The following is a 17,232-nucleotide window of genomic DNA, read 5'->3' on the forward strand; positions in this document are numbered from 1 at the left end:
ATAATAAAAATTGTTGAGAAAGAAATAAATATGTCAACCATTTATTTGAAAAATCAGATAGTAGCAGAACAGAATGGAGACGTTAAAATCCTATGAAAATAAATTACAGAAAATAAAGAACGGAAAAAAGAAAAGAAGGAACCCAATATAACACCAAAAAAAAAAACACTTCTAAAAGCGTTTTGTTCCCTTCAGAATTGTTAAGATACAACATGAATATGATTTAACATCTTTCCTCCTACTGAACTGTACATAATTATTGTCAAACAAAATGGAACCCGTTAATTTTTTACATAGAAATCATAAAACATTTATACTGCAGAAACCGTTTGAGCAATTTAAAGTTTGTCCTTTCCCAGGTGCAAGTATTAATTAGTTTAAGTAGAATTTGGCATAGTTTCCAGTGGAACAACTGCTTGATTTGAAATACTTCCAACCTTAATGAAACTGTTAGTGCCAGACATCTTACGCAGTCATCACCTTCAGAGCTTTCAACTCTATGCCAACTGTTTCTCCGCCCTTCTCACTGTAGAAGGGAACTAGGCCAAAGTCATCAGCTGGGCCATAGGGAGCAATGTCCCCTGGGCCAGTTCCTGATTTATGTGGATGAAATTGAAGAAACCGTTATAAATTAGACATTACATGGTTAAACACCCCCAGAAGTACCAACAGCTTTGCTGTTGCATTGGCCATAGAAGCCATTACCAGGTAACAAATCATTGTCGTATCAACTCTTCCCCTTTGATATTTTGGCTTTTTCTGTGTTGTTGTAGACATTCCGCTTTGTATGATCGTAATCCCTTGACTGTACTCTCCCTTGTGAGGCTTTTTCTTAATGAATCCACTTCTCTTTGTCTTTTTTTTTTTTTTTTTCAGTGTTGATCACACCAGCATAGACTCCCCTTACCCATGATGGGACTTGAACCCAAAACCTAGAATAAAAACCCCTATGAGACCATTGAGCAAAAGGGCCAAGTCTCCCACTCTTCTCACTTTCTTTAATTAAATAAATAAAGCAGTCATATAAAAAATACCAATGATCAAGTACTGCCCAATTCACCTTCGCTTCTCATTGTCATAAAAAACAATCCTAAACAAAAATATCCAGGTACACCGATATCATTCCCAAGGTCTGGTGGTCAACTTGAATTGGACAAAAGATTTAAATTTGATGATCATGATGATGTTTGTTAAAATACAAGTTCAAGGTTATTTTGGTCATTTCTTATATTTTCAATATTACATTGTTCTCTTACAGTATGGCTATTAGATAGAGAATGTCTTATTTTATCTGTAGTTAAATTTTCATTCAATTTAGACATGTATTTTAGGAGATACGTAATTTTGAGTATTGAGGGGAACTTTTGTCCTTTTTTAAGTTTTCACTTAAACCCTGATTATAAAGAAGCAGGAAGGGCCGTTCTGGCTCGGATTCCAAGAAAGCACAGCTGCCCCTCTTCCAGAAATCCATTTTCTCTTCTTTTTTCTCCCTAAATTACCTATTTTTCATGGTATCGGAGCAGTAATGCAAGTCTTGGGCAAGTTTCTTTGGATTTTGTGGGTCTTCTCTCCATTTTCAGCAATCTCCTTGAAGGTTTTTCCCACATTTCTGGACCGGTAGGTTAAAAATTTCATTTTTTCCCTTTTTCTGCCTATCTTAGCCTATTGGCTAATGATTACTGCTTCTATTTGACTGAATATTGGGATTTAGAAGTGTTTGATGATCCCAATTCGAGGAAATTTCTCAAATCCGCCTGCATCGTCAACCTAATGCTTGCATCATCATCCTTATAGTCTACGCCATCTTGATTTCTTACAATTAGGTCATTTTTTCATTGACTTATGGTCTCAATTGCTGGAATTGATCACTATTGGTTCTAAATTGAATGAATTGGGTGTTGCATTGCCCTAACTGAATTCGGTGTGGGGCCCACTTGACTACGCAAATATTGAAATTTGGGGAAAGTGTTTCCCTTTAGTTAATTGACGCTCTAGTGTACTAAATTGTGGTGTTTGGTGATATTTAATGGCTGATTCCAGCACACGGGTTCCTATCCAAATGACTGCTGAGAGCTCAGATGTGAAATTTTCTCGGTCTATTCAGATAAATACGATCCGGTTGAATGGATCGAATTATGTAAACTGGTCTAGATCAATTTTGATGTATTTGAGGGCCAGAAGAACGGCAAAATATATAAATGATGATCCCCCGGTACTTGTTACTGAAGATTGGGTGGCAAAAGATAATTTAGTAATGACCTGGTTGGTCAATAGTATGGAATCCAGATTTAGTGATCAGATTTTGAGTTGTAGTACTGCTATGGTTATGTGGACTACATTGGCTTCTATTTTATCTCATGAAAGTAATTTATCAAGGATCTATGAGTTATATGTGAAGTTCTATAATATGAAGTGTGGAGGTAGATTAGAGACAGATTATTTCACTGAGATAAGGGGAGTACTACAGGAGATTAGTACATTCCATCATTTTACTACGATTGTTGAGGACATCCGTAAGAAAGAAAATCAGATTCAAGTAGCTCTATTTTTTGATAGTTTGGGGCATGAGTATAATGCTATTATAGCCCAGTTGTTGGTCAATGAGGATGTGACAACTCTTGAGCAAGCTTTTAACAGAGTTCTTCGAGCTGAAGGTGCAATTGTAAATAAGAATAAGTCAGATGGAGCCCTCTCAGAAGCAGTTGCTCTTAACCTTCAATCTTCTACTAGTAAGCCCAATGGTCAGTTTTATGGTGGTAATAATAGAGGTAGAGGTCGCTCTTACACAACCCGTGATCATGGCCGAAATAATCGGGGGGATCGAAAATGTGTCTATTGTGGTAGGACTAATCATATTTCTGAGAAATGCTGGGACAAAATTGGTAAACCTACCTGGGCCAATTTTATAGTCACAGATAAGGAAGCCTCCTCACACACTAGATCCTATGAGGAAATTCAGCAGTTATTACAATGACTGGGTCAACTGACTGCTTCATCTACTGCTTCTCAGACTACCGAAACTCCGCATTCCTCAACGAGTGCGACAATGGCTAGTACAAGTATGAATGCACTAAATGTGTCTCATTTCTCCTCTTGGGTCATTGATTTAGGAGCCTCTACACACATGCCAGGTATGCCCTCTCTATTTCAGTCCATTACTCCATCTCATTCATATCGTCGAGTTACTCTGATGGATCCACCTCTCCCATTCAAGGGGAGGGTAAAGTTCGCACTACTACACAAATATCCTTAGATTTTGTTTTATTTGTACCAAAGTTTCCAATTAATCTCGTCTGTGAGTCATATAACTAAATCCTTAAACTGTTGAGTAACGTTTTATCCTACTTCTTGTGTTTTCCAGGACTTGCAAACGAAGAGGACGATTGGTTCAGAACATGAGAAGGGAGGGCACTACATACTGGATGATGTATCCGTTTCTCGAGTTGTAGCTCTCACTACTATAGATTCTTCTTACTTGTCACATCTACGCTTGGGACATCCCTCACCAACTAAGTTGTGTCAGTCTTTTCCTTCTCTGCCAGAGGATATTTCATTTGATTGTGAATCTTGTCAATCGGGAAAGCATCGTCGCTCAAGTTTCCCATTTAGTTCTAGTCAAAGCACCAAGTTGTTTGAATTAGTCCACTCGAATGTATTGAATTAGTCCATGTCGGGTTCTAGCCCATTTGTTGGTCAATAGTATTGAATTAATCCATGTCGGGTTCCTAGCCCATTTGTTTTAAGTATTTTGTGTCATTTAATGATGATTTCAGTAGAGTCACTTGGGTGTATCTCCTATGGGAGAAGTCCGAAGTATTTGATGTATTGCTCAATTTTTTCAATGATATAAAAAATCAATTTGGTGCATGTGTTCTTGTACTTCGTATTGACAATGGTTTGGAATATCTTAACCACAAATTTTCAGTATTTTGTGCTTCCCATGGTATTACCCATCAAACATCCTACCCTTATACACCACAACAAAATGCGGTGGTTAAACGTAAAAATAAACATCTCCTTGAGGTTACAAGGACATTATTATTGTATATGGATGTTCCTAAATCTTTTTGGGGAGATGCGGTTTTAACTTCGTGCTACTTGGTTAATCGTATGCCCTCATCTGTTTTGAGTGGTCAAGTTCCTCTTTAGGTTTTAAAACCCAATTGTAAATTGTTTGGTGTGGTTCCTCGTATTTTTGGATGTACCTGTTTTGATCATATGTTTGGAACTTCGGTCGATAAGGTTTTTTTTTTTTTTTTAAATGATGTTGATTTTAATTAAGACAAAAGCTCAAAAGAGCAATTTACAAAGGAGGGAAGCCTTCCCATACAATGAGAGATTGCTGGGAAGTTCCAAATTTTGCCAATTTATCAGCCAAAGAGTTGGCTGATCTAGGAATGAGATTCCAATTACAATGAGTAGAAGATGCAATGTCAGCAATACTATCAGTGATGGGCCAGAGGCGCCATGGGGGGAAGCTGTCTTTGGAACACCAACTAATAACCGTCTTCGAGTCGCCTTCAATGATTAACTTGCCATGGAGACGATCCCTAAAGATTTGGAGGCCGAACAGCAAAGCACTAACTTCAGTAGTATTAGAATAGGCAATGCCCACCGGACCAACATAAGAAAGAATAGGGTCTCCATTGTGACCTCTGAACACACCACCTGCTCCAACCGGCCCAGAACATCCAATGGCACTACCATCAAAATTCAGCTTAATGCAATCGCAAGGAGGAGGATCCCAGATGGCCATACTCGGAATTCTGCTGGGGCCACACATATGTGCGATCAAATTCCAATTTTCCCGAAGGAAACCCCCGATAGAGTGGCAAAGTCCTTCCTTGCATGAAGCCAGTTCAAGATGAGACCAACAACATGAGAAGTGTTGTCCGAGGTGCTAGCTTTGGAGTTGAATCTCCGATTGTTCCACTCGAGCCAAATGCACCATAGAACATTTGCAAGACTGGCCGAAAGTATTAACTTGCCCAGCCAAGGAAGGAGAATCCTCAAACCATCTCAAAGGTGCCAAAGAAGTCCTGATGTAGACCCACTTGGAGCCCATTTTTTTGAAAAATCTTTATCCAAACTTGCCACGAAAATCCACAGTGTAAGATGACATACTAGACTGTCTCTTCGCACTCACCGCAAAGGGGATAAGAAAGATCGGGGGCGGTGAAGCCTCTTCTATGAAGGTTATCTGAAGTAAGAATTTGTTCTCTGATGGTTGACCACACGAAAAATTTGATTTTGCTTGGTGCTGAGAGTTTCCAAGCCAGATTCGCCTTGTGCTCATGAATGTTGTAGTCTTGCTTTCTGATATGAGAGTAAGCCGAAGTGACAGTGAATCGGCCATTATTACTGGGCTTCCAAATCAGCTTATCAACTGAGTGCTCCCAAATAATAGTACTGTTGAGTCTGGTAAGGAGCGAGCAAAAAGCCAATGATTCCTCATCATTTAATCCTCGGCAGAATGGGAGACTCCACGACTGATCACTCCATGAATCAACCACAAAGCAAGAGAGGTTGTTTGCACCCTATGCAGCCCCGGAAAGTCCTCCTAGAGGGATTGGGGGCCACACCATTCGTCCGACCAAAAGAGACGGGTCCTTCCATTGCCCATGTGAAACGCGGTTGCATCTCTGAATACTGGAAGGAGCTTGAAAATTGAAATCCATTTGAGCATAAGAGCTTTGTTCATTTCTCTTGTAGGCCGGATGCCCAATCCTCCCCTATTATGAGATATGCAAATATCCTTCCAACTAATCAAATGGTATTTGAAGGTATCCTTTAAACCTCTCCATAGAAATCGCCGACGGATGGCATCAATTTTGGAGCAAACGGAGGTCGGACAGTGCATGAATGATCACTAATAATTTGGCAGCCCAACCAGACAAGACGAGGACAGTGAGACGCCCCGTTGTTGATAAGAGTTTACCCCTCCAAGTAGCTAGCCTCTTTTCAAATTTCTCAATGAGGGGGGACCATAGTGACGCCGAAGGCCGAGAATCAAAAAGTGGGAGCCCAAGATATGTCGCTGGCATATTTCCCACAGAGCATCCCAGGTAGTCTGCCATATCCCGAAACCCAGCTAAATCAATGTGATAGCCAAGAAGAGTTGTTTTTCCCCAGTTTATGTTCTGACCGGAGGCCAATTCAAATAATCCCAGCACGGCACATAATTTTCTGATCTAATCCATAGTACCAACCCCAAAGCAAATAGTATCATCCGCAAACTAGAGAATCGGAATATCAAAGGTTGTGCAATCTGTCGTGGGGAGGAGCCATCCCATGTTCTTGGCCGAGTAGATCAAGGATGATAAATATTCTGATACCAAGTTGAAGAACAAGGGGAGAGGGGGTCTCCCTGTCTAATTCCCCTGGTTCCCTTAAAATACCCACAAATTGTTTTGTTGAGAAGGACGGAGTAACTTGTAGAAGAGATGCAACTTTGGATCCAGAATCGCCATTTTTCCCCGAATCCCAACTTCCCCAGGAGAGTGTCTAGAAACTCTCTGTCAAATACCTTTTCGAAGTCAAGCTTGAGGATGAATCTAGGGAGCTTGCAGACCTTGAAATGATGACTAAGTTCATGACATGCCATGGCTGAATCACGAATGTTTCTTCCCTTCATAAAAGCACTCTAGCCATGGTGAATGGCAATAGGGAGGACTACCTTGAGTCGACTAGCAAGGAGGCGTGCAATCACCTTATATGCACTGGTGGTGAGACTGATTGGCCGGAAGTCTGATGGGAGCTCTGCCCCATCTTTTTTAGGGATGAGGGCAATGAAGGAAGCTCCAATACTCCTATATCTGATGCCATGCTGATAAAAGGGGCGGGTCATGTCAGAAATGTCATCTATGATGAAGGGCCAGCAACGGCGATAAAATTCCTCGTTGAATCCATCCAGGTTCAAAGCACGATCCAGAGGAAGACCAAGGGCTGCAATTTCACCAGCCAGTTCGCCCCTTCTTCTAATGGGTTAACCTCCAGGTTATTCCATCAGCAACAACTAGTCTCATCGAGCTCCCCTTCTCTAGTAGGGAAATTGAAATACGATCAAGAGGAAGACCAAGGGCTGCAATTTCAATTTCCCTACTAGAGAAGGGGAGCTTTATGAGACTAGTTGCAACTGATGGAATAACCCAGAGGTTAACCCTTTGGAAGAAGGGGCAGACTGGCTGGTGATCAGAGTGTAAATCTGCAAAAAAATTCACCAGTGAGTCAGAAATAAGGGCTCAATCCAAGGTGGTCTCACCATTGACGCTGAGCATGGCAATGTGGTTGGCCCTTCTTTGTGCAGAGGCGACTACATGGAAGAATTTAGTATTAGTATCCCCTTCTGAGAGCCATTTGAATCTTGCACGTTGCTTCCAGTGTACTAACTCGCTGTGGGCGAAGGACTGCAGTTGCCCTTGAAGGGCATACCTCTGATAGACTTCCGGAGAAGAGAGACCTCTCACTTCCTCCTCAGAGTCGAGAGCGGCTATCTGAGCAAGGGCATTGGTTCTCACAGCTGAGGAAGAGGCCTTCTTTTCGGAGGCCCAGGACCACAGCAGCGGTTTCAACATCTTGAACTTGATTGGGAAGGTCCACCCGCTTGGGCCAACAACGGTCATATTCTCCCAGAAGGATTGGAGAAATAGATCAAAAGAAGGGTCCGCCATCCAATTATTGTTGAATCTGAAAGGGGTGGTGAGGGGGCAACTGCCAAAATGGGTATCAACCATAATCGGTCAATAATCAAAGACGACTCGATTGAGCACGGAGACATTGTTGTAGAGCTGAAGCCAATCATTATTTGCTAAGAATTGGTTCAACTTTGAGAGGATAGGGGGTTGCCTGCCATTTGACCGAGTGAAGGTCTTCCCAAATAGGGTAATCTCATCCAGGTCCCAGCTGCCAATGAAATCAGCAAATAGCCTCATGGAGGTTGTGATTCTCCGGGACGGCGGGGATTTCTCATGGCAGAAGCCAGTGACATTGAAGTCGCCCACAAGCATTAGAGGAATAGGCCACATCTGACAAGTACTCAATAGATCCTCCCAAAATAGGTGGCGCTCATGGTGTCTGGTAGGGCCGTAGACACCAACTAGGCACCAAATATTCCCCGAACCTTTGTCTCGTAGCTTGATGCCAATGGAGTAAGAGCCACAACACCGATCAAGTACCTCAGTAGTACTGGTGCCCACATCAGTAGGGTACCGCCAGCCGATTCCACTGAAGCCCAACCGGGCTCCTTTAGGTGCCACAACTCGGGGATGTGTCCAAGGGGAAGAGAAGTCACCTTGGTTTCTCAGAGAACAACTACATTTGCCTTGGCAGAGGCAAGGAGGTCTCGAATGGAAGCGCGGAGACGCAAGGACCCAATTCCACGGACATTCCAAGAAAGAATAATAATTGATCATTACTCATCTTCTTCGACTTCTCAGATGGGTGGTTATCTCCCAGGAGAGGCTCCGTGAAGACGGTGCCCATTACTTAGGCAAGTTCCACTATCTGGGCCCAGGTTTCTGGGTCATATTTGTGTTGTTCTGACTAGAGAGCTGCCACAAACACTTGAGCTGGTTCACCCGGCTCTGGAATAATGAAATCTCCCGTCTCTGGGTTGTGGGGGTATCGAGTGGTGGCACTGGGTCCTCCCTGTAGAAGTTGTCTCTGCTGACCTCTAACTCGGAGCTGGTAGGTGACAACGGGAGGGGGAGAATTGTTTTTCTTGTGAGCACGGGGAGCGCGCTCACTACTTCCGGACTTTGTGTCGGAGAGGTAATTTTCAGGGTGGGGATTTCTCGGGGGTGAGCGAGGGGGAGATTCCAATATCCGAGAGGAAGTTTGTGGAGTGTGGGGGCTACGGGGACGATTTATAGGAGGGCTTGTGGGGGTTTCGATGGGAGGGAGGGGGAGGAGGGGGGAAGGTGAGGGTAAGGTTATTTCTGGAGTTAAGACGGAGGGGGTGGATAACATCTGGGCCAAGGGTATTATTTGTGAGGGACTGCGGGTGAGTGGGTGGGTGACTGATGTGTCGAATAAGTAGGGGGGAATGCCAGGGGGTCAGCGAGAATAGGTCCCATTCCAGCTATAAAGCTGCCTGGGGAGGGGATCGCATCTGCTGGGATGGGGCATAGATGAGAGGTGCAATTCCCTGAGCATTGACTAGTTGTGTGATTTTTCGAGGTTTGATTGTGTTTTTGAGGACCACATTTCTATAATCATCCATCACAGCGATGCTGAAACGGATCCAGTATCGCGCTTTAACCACCATAATACATCTGAAATATTGCCCTTCACATGGGTGAAAAGGATTGATGAGGATCCGGGCCTCATCCAGACGGTGCCAGTGCTCCGTGAGTCGGTCCAAAGCAATGATAGAGCCAAACTCAGACACGACTCTCGAGAAAATCACGTTCTGCCATAGCTCGACAGGAAGCCCTATAACAGTGACCATTGGCAGTACTAGTTAGAGGGTGTCGAGGGGAGCCACTCTGAGACACCGATGATGCATGAACTAGTGTGGGGTATGAGGGCAAGAGCCGCAGAAGACTCCTGTTGGGTTCCGAAATGAACAAGCCAAGTCTGGGAACTAAGATAGGAGATTCTGGGAGTGCAAGGGGGGTGAAGTTCGTCAATCAGCTAGTGAAGAATGTTGGATTTGATGACGCCAGGGGATGTTTGGACGAGAATGGAGTGAGTCAAAATTTTGCGCCCGTCATGGAGAAGGTTTGGTGGGATTTAGATGATTTCAGATGTTTCTGTGGGAGCCGGGGGGACTGAGGTATGGTTTTGGGGCAAATCAAGAATTTTCGGGGAGGAGGAGGTGCTATTAGGAGTTTGGGGGGGGGGGGGGGGGGGGGGGGCCGCCTAGCGCTGGGTAGAGGCTCTGGAGTGCTGCGACTAGCTCAATCCAGCCCAAACCTGAGTTTGTGGCCTCGGGTATGAACAATCTGGCCAAAACGAAGGTTCCTCTTCTGTGAGTGACCCAACATTCCTGGCGACCATGGAAGGTAGTCACTGAGAAGAGGAAAATCGAGTCCCGTGACCTGAGTTCACGGGATTTCTCAGTTTCCATGGTAGCTCTCTGGAACTGAAGCCTAAAGTTGTGGATCGCTTCTACTGGGACGCAGATGAATGAAAGTTTTCATCCGTCGGCTGAGGAGATACAGATCATCGGACCAGATTTTTGGACGACCCTCTCAACGGTAACTCTGCATTTTCCGTAGCTGAAGCGGAAAAGATTATTTCACTTCTTTCGGCGAGAGACCATCGTCCAGCAAACTTCGTGGTCCTCTGTCGGAGCCTCAAAAAGCTCACCGGAACGGTGGCAAGACGGATCCAACCGTCTGTGGGTTTTTCTTCCTCGCCATGGAGAAACATTTCTTCCATTTCTTCTCGTCGCAGCATCATCGTGTCTTCTACCGGTGTCGGAAATGCTTGTGGTAGCCTTGCCTTAGTGGTGGTCGTCGTAGGGAGTGGTCCGATTGCCGGCCGTAGGGACGATGACCGTTGGGGGAGTTGTCTCTCTCATTTTGGGGTTTTGGCGCACATTAGCAATTTCGAAATGATCGGCGCACAATAAGATCGCTAACGGCGCACGATAAGCCAAAAAATCGCCTAAATCACTTCGATCGATAAGTTGTCACCTCGATTTTTCAAATGTGTTTTTTCAGGATATTCTCGTCAACAAAAAGGGTACAAATGTTATGATCCTATTCGACGGAAAAACATATGTTTCAGTCTTTGTCACCTTCTTTGAACATACTCCAAATTTTTCATCATCTACTGAGCTTCCTGTATCACCTGAATCTCCTTCAGACAATCTTGTTCCTGTTGCAGTTTTGGATGTACCAACATCATCGAGTTCTTCATTGACTCTTCGTGCTTACAGTTGTTGTTCTCGTACTCCTGCACTACCTCTAGCAGTTACCTCTACAAAGCTATGTTCTCATGATCCACCAGCTTCCTCATTGCCTGTAGATCTTGTTGTCTCTGATTTAGACCTACCTATTAGTCTACGAAAAGGTAAACAATTTTTTACTTCTCATCCGATATCCAAATGTGTCACTTGACTTTTTGTCCCCATCCTTCAAGTCCTTTCCTATGTCATTGTTTACTTCCAATATACCTCATTCGGTGCAGGAAGCCTTGTGCTCTCCAGAATGGAAACAAGTTATGGATGATCAGAGGAGTGCTTTGGTGTCTCAGGGAACATGGCATCTATGTGATCCACCTGTAGGAGCAGTTATTGTAGGGTGTCGTTGGGTTTATACTATCAAATATAATGTTGATGGTTCTATTGAACGGTACAAAGCTCAGCTGGTAGCGAAAGGGTATACGCAGACTTTGGAGTTGATGTCTTTGAGACATTCTCTCCTGTGACCCGACTTACTTCGATACGTATCTTAATATTTGTGGCTGTTAATAAGGGTTGGCCTCTCTTTCAACTCGACGTTAAGAATGCCTTTTTATATGGTGATCTACATGAGTAAGTTGCTCAGGGGGAGACAGAAAGGTGTGTAAGCTGCAAAAGGCTATTTATGGACTTAAACAGAGTCCACAGGCCTGGTTTGAAAAGTTTAGTGATGTGGTACTACAATTAAGCTCTATAGGAGTCATTGTGATCATTCTATGTTCTTATTTAAAAGGAAGATTGGTATGGTAGTTTTGGTTGTCTATTTAGATGACATTGTGTTATCTAGTGATCATCTTGATGGTATTACATAAGTTAAACAATATTTGGCCACATATTTTCAGACAAAGGATTTCGGCTCTCTCAAGTACTTCCTTGGCATTGAAGTCGCTCGTAGCTTGAGGGGGAGTGTTAAAATACAAGTTCAGGGGTATTTTGGTCAATTCTTATATTTTCTATATTACATTTTTCTCTTATAGTATGGCTATTAGATAGAGAATGTCTTATTTATCTCTAGTTAAATTTTCATTCAATTTAGACATGTATTTTAGGAGATATGTAATTTTGAGTATTGAGGGGCATTTTTGTCCTTTTGTAAATTTTCACTTAAACCCTGATTATAAAGAAGTAGGAAGGGCCTTTCTGGCTCGGATTCCAAGGCAGCAAAGCTATCCCTCTTCTAGAAATTCATTTTCTCTTCTATTTTCTCCCCAAACCACCTATTTTTCAATGTTATTGAAGAGAAAAAGGATCATATAACCCAGGAATTCTATTTATCAAAGTTAAAACCGAGACATTTCACTTAGCTGGGTCAATCCGTTCATCTTCAAATAGAATGGCCCACCAGGTTTTTCTGTTTCAAATTGGGTTATGCAGCTGTGTACCCAATCATCGAACCAGACCTGGGTAAAACTAGTTCCAGTAGCAACACCTGCTGTACTTTTTATTTTATTTTTTGAACTGGAACATTTGCTGTATTTTAAGACATTAGAAGACTTGAACAAGACCAGATACTGCAAATGTATGCTAAAAAATCTTTCAATAATCCTCAATGAAAAATCCAAGGAATGACAAGGACAAAAATATGCAAATTCTAAGAAAAATATAAGAATATAAATGGACAAAAACTGAGGCAAGGAGAAAACATCAAGAATTTGTGAGAATGGTAGAGAGAGAGAGACCCAACTGCACAAGGACAGACTCCCAGTAACATTTTGTTCACATCACAAGATGATCCACTCAAATTCGATGAAATAAAATGTTCTAAGAATAATAAGAGGAAAGTCTGTGATGCACAGAAGTCAATGAACTTCAGATAACCATTGAAAACGTCAGAGAAATTCACAGCCCTTAACATGAAAGAACTTACTTGAGGATAAAGGTCACAGTTCCCAAGCTCCCTCACTGCCAAAGGCAACCTTTCCCCATCAGCTACCTGGGAAATGAATAACAGCATAAAACGCATGTCCGCTACAAGCAAAATGCAGCAATAACAACAAAACGCTACAAGCAGAACAAAAGGACCAAACCTCAACATCAGCCCCCACAGTCCTAATATTAACAGTTTGAATTTCATTATGCCTCGCCCAGATAACTTTGCCACTGCTGTCCATACTAGCTACTGGTTCTTCTCGGCCGATCTTTATCATAATGGTCCCTTCATCGTATCCAATACAGATCCTGTATATGAACACAAACAGCACAGATTGGCTCGTCAAAAAGGTTAATGCATCTTCACCAACAGACTTCTCAAGATAGCTTTTGCAAAATATTTGTTACAACCTTGAAAAAACAAAAGTTCCAAGGAGTTACCTGCGTGAACCTTTCATATATGCAAGAGCCCAAACTCGCTCAAGACCATAATTCAATGTATTCTCAAGCCTGTAGATTAATGATTCAGTAAGGAAGCCAGGTCCAACCAGTTTACTTTTTTTACAATATCACACATGCTCTGACAAAAATTAAACGTGATTATATCATGGGCTTAATGTCAAAAAGATAAATAACATAACATTAACAAACTCATAGAGAGGAGGAAGAATGGATGGGATAAAAAAATATAAATGAATTAAATAAAGCCTTTTATGAATAAATAATGTGTGCACAGATATAAATATTTACGTTTTAAAACTTAGGGTCATGCATATCATGATGCATCTCACTTTCTAAACAGATCATAAATAGTAATATTTCCATATTACTATTCAACAAGTAATGCATCTCACTTTCTAAACAGGTCATGATACTCCAAAAACACTAGAGATGATGATTTTTGAAACTGTATCTATACAGTTAGTTTTGCCTGATCAAAAAGCAAGCAGCCAGACTACAAGAGTCATGCCTAGCAGTCACAAAAAATGAACAGGTATTGCAAGCACAGAATATAAGGAAGTGGAAAATTTTAAAATATGCATCTATTGATTTTATTTTCTGCAGACTCTACAGAAGTTACCAGGGTCATATGAAACAACAAAACATTTTGAAAACTGACTTTCAGCTTCATTTTGCAAAGAAGCTTTGTCGGTGAAACTAAAATAAAACAGGGGGAGAGAGAGAGAGGGCTTGACATACAAAATAGGAAACATGTAATACCCTTTTCTTAAAATGAAACATGTAATAATTCAATCTCAAAAAAAGTATCAAACATAAAAAAATGTAATTAGCAGAAAAAAATGTGACCAGAAAAAACTGTTAAAATGTAAAAAGTCAATAATGAACTTTTATTCCCTTCAGAAGCCACAGCTTGCATGTTAGAGATGCAAACCAGCTCTTGCAGAAGAGGAAAGTAAACTAAATAGCTCAGAATGCTTTTGTGTCAGCAAGAAACTGTGTCAACACTCAACAGAATGAAAAAATCACATTTAACTAAAACAGAAAATATCTAACCTATAAGTTGTAGCATGCCAAATGCGAGCCGTTCCATCTTCTGAACCTGTAATTATAATAGGTAATTCAGGGTGGAAACAGACTGCAGAAACATTGTGTGTATGACCTTCTAGTGTCTGGACACAGCTTCTGGTTTGGTAATCCCACACCTGTTACCCAAAAAAAAAAAAAATGAATGAGCAAAATGATGGATAATAAACATACTGAAATAAGCATTTAGGATTTAGAATGAGGAGCACCTTAGCTGTATGGTCATCAGAACCAGTGATTAGATATGGTCTATCACCGCCTGTGAAGTAATCAACACAATTCACTCCTTTCAAATGGGCATCTAGAGTAAAATTTGGTTCTACAGACCCAAGATTCCAAATCTGCATTTTAAAATTTTTCAGGTATACAAAACTATGAAGATCAAGCATGCCAAACAAATAGAGAACATGCAAAAACGAACCACCTTTATAGTACGATCAAGGGAGGCACTTGCAAAAGTGTTGGTGTCTTTTGGATTAAAGGTCACTTGCATCACATAATGTGAGTGGCCTTCAAACACTTGAGTGTTTATCCAACCCTTTTCCCAATCCCAAAGCTTTATAGTCATGTCATCAGATGATGACAACACGTATGGAAGGGTAGGGTGCACTGCCACACACCTAATGTAATCGGTGTGTGCTTCAAACACTTTCACCTTATCCATCGTATTATAATTATAAACACGAATATACATATCATCAGCTCCAGCCACAATCCACTGCTTGCGAGCTATGAACTTCGCAGAACGAACTGCAGAATTAAGAATTAAGACAAAAAGAACCAACATTTAGCAACCAACTGTGATTTCGTCAACACAGCCACAAACCCCAAATGGAAAGACATTCAAACCTATGTGCAAATTCATCAGCAGAGCCTGCAGCAGGACAAAAATAAGCATCAACCAAAATAATACCTGGTAATTCGGTGACCTCGAAAGACTTCGCCATAGTCTGAAATACAATCAATATTTCAGTCAGTTCAACAAAGAAAAACTTCCAAGAATTTGGCATGTGAAGTAAGGTAGTTCTAGCAAAGCAGATGAAACAAGACTAACAGATCCTATAACTAGTTCTGACTTGAAGATAAAAAATTTAGTCCTGACCTGTGACTGATAGTTCCATATGCAGACAGTCCCAGAATAAAGACTTGCAAGGATCCTGAAGAAATAAATTGAGTGCATTTGTTACTGTCATCAACAAAATTTCCTGATCAAAAGTTAAATGCATGAAGAAACAAATCTAAAGCATCAGAGGATCAACTGCAGTCACTGTCACTTTCTGCGCATGAACTGCACTTGTATGAATATTTTGCCTTCAGGAAGACTTCAATTCAAAATGATAAAATTTGAGATCCACTACCGTTATAGGAAAACGAACAGATTGCTACTGATAATTCTCGAGATTATTAGTGAAGAAGTCCAAATGTGCAATTTGATTAATACTTGAGAAGCAACTAAATTACCATGGCTCCGTAGGATGTAAATCTACAGATTTCACTCTTTCTGATCTTTGCGCAAACTTTCTCTGATCCCAGTTCGTATTGTCATATTTCACGCGAACGATGTTAGAACGAGTAAAAGAAAATGACAATTAATACTACAGTAGGACCAGCTTTAAGAGCAGAAGCAGAACATTACCTTGATTTCAAGTCGAAGCGGCTGCATCACCAATGCACACAAGCAATAAATTACACAACAGAAGACATCAATCAGTGATAGCTTGAAATACCAGATCTTGCAACAATTTAAGTACGTATCCAATTCTAATGAGACAATCATACGCAGCAACTGAAAGAGAATCGATTTTGAGGACCACAAGAAGCAAATTTGGTCCAACGAAGCATGTACTGAACCTTATGCCCATATGACACCAGACTTAAACCAGAACTAAGCTGAAGACAAGCAACAGAACAAATTTAGAGAAACAAAAACAACATAAAACCCTACCATTTTGCTGGCCGAAACCCCGAAGGGAACCCTGCGCGACTTGAAGAGAAGAGAACGAAGATCGGCAGAGAATGAACCTACGAATGTTTGTATCTAAAGATCTGCCACAGAGAATTCGAGAAGCAAAATAATATTTGAGGAACCTCCGTTGGGAATGTCCGCAACGAAGTCAAAGAGGGGTCGGAGGAAGTTTGATAAGACGTTTTTGCTATGTGAGGAATTAGGCTGGTGACTTCGTTTTGCAAATATGCTTCAAATTTACGAAAATGGCACGAAGGTCTCTGTGTCAAGGAGAATACCCATGATTTTTTTGTGTTTTCGCAAGCAACCACGGTCACGGCACGTGCGGGCTGCCGAGACGCGTGCGAATGATTGATGAGGTTATTCCGTTGACTTACGCACGCAAGCCAAGCTTGGTTCGGAGTCGCTGGTCGGAAATTCTCAATGAGATTAAACTTCAGAAAAATAATGTCTGGTATCGCGATTAATACAGGTATGAAACCTTTCAGATTAAAAAAATAAACTGATATTAATCTCCAACGTGAGAGTTGAGATTGAAAATCTCCACATCATTAGCTTGCACCTTGCAAGCTATATTTTATGATAGGAAATATTTTTTCCCATTAAACAAAAAATACAGTGTGACAATTTATGACAATGTATAACTGAAAATATAGGTTCAGGATTTCAGAAATTTCTTCTGTAGTTACAGAAGTTGCATTGTGGTTGTGAAAACTCAAAATAGTTTAGGTTTGGTATGACCGCAGTCATTGCCCACAAGATCTAGGAGTTTGATGGCATGTCATGTGCTTGTCAGAATCTCAAACGATCATTTATATGTTTTTGGTTGAAAATAATATTGTTAATATACCTCAAAAGCATTGGGCTTTATATCATCCCTTTTGTTATTCTTGGGTGTATTTTAATACTTTATGAAAAAATTAGGTTTAAATTTGAATTTTCT

General features: G+C 41.3%; 1 protein-coding gene across 12 annotated transcripts in view; it reads right to left on the bottom strand.

Moving 5' to 3' along the window:
- LOC137945515 (coatomer subunit beta'-1-like) overlaps positions 1 to 16,490 on the bottom strand; it is a 33,543-nt gene extending 17,053 nt beyond the window's left edge. For all 12 annotated transcript variants that reach the window (XR_011111013.1, XR_011111007.1, XR_011111012.1 and 9 more), the window contains exons 1-11: positions 16,269 to 16,490; positions 15,960 to 15,980; positions 15,785 to 15,846; positions 15,426 to 15,480; positions 15,237 to 15,273; positions 14,748 to 15,073; positions 14,533 to 14,664; positions 14,294 to 14,442; positions 13,220 to 13,288; positions 12,937 to 13,087; positions 12,777 to 12,842 (exon numbers count right to left, since the gene is read on the bottom strand). Coding sequence is in view for 3 of the 12 variants with exons in the window: in XM_068791445.1 (XP_068647546.1) it covers positions 12,777 to 12,842; positions 12,937 to 13,087; positions 13,220 to 13,288; positions 14,294 to 14,442; positions 14,533 to 14,664; positions 14,748 to 15,073; positions 15,237 to 15,273; positions 15,426 to 15,480; positions 15,785 to 15,846; positions 15,960 to 15,980; positions 16,269 to 16,271 (1,071 nt within the window). In the remaining 9 variants the exon portion in view is untranslated. The remainder of the gene's footprint in view (positions 1 to 12,776; positions 12,843 to 12,936; positions 13,088 to 13,219; positions 13,289 to 14,293; positions 14,443 to 14,532; positions 14,665 to 14,747; positions 15,074 to 15,236; positions 15,274 to 15,425; positions 15,481 to 15,784; positions 15,847 to 15,959; positions 15,981 to 16,268) is intronic.
- Positions 16,491 to 17,232: the final 742 nt, after the last annotated feature.

The sequence above is a fragment of the Aristolochia californica genome, unplaced genomic scaffold, assembly GCF_029961685.1.
Source record: "Aristolochia californica isolate CCGP_79_NKW_82.1479 unplaced genomic scaffold, dmAriCali1.0.hap1 SCAF_12, whole genome shotgun sequence".
Classification (NCBI taxonomy): Eukaryota; Viridiplantae; Streptophyta; class Magnoliopsida; order Piperales; family Aristolochiaceae; genus Aristolochia; species Aristolochia californica.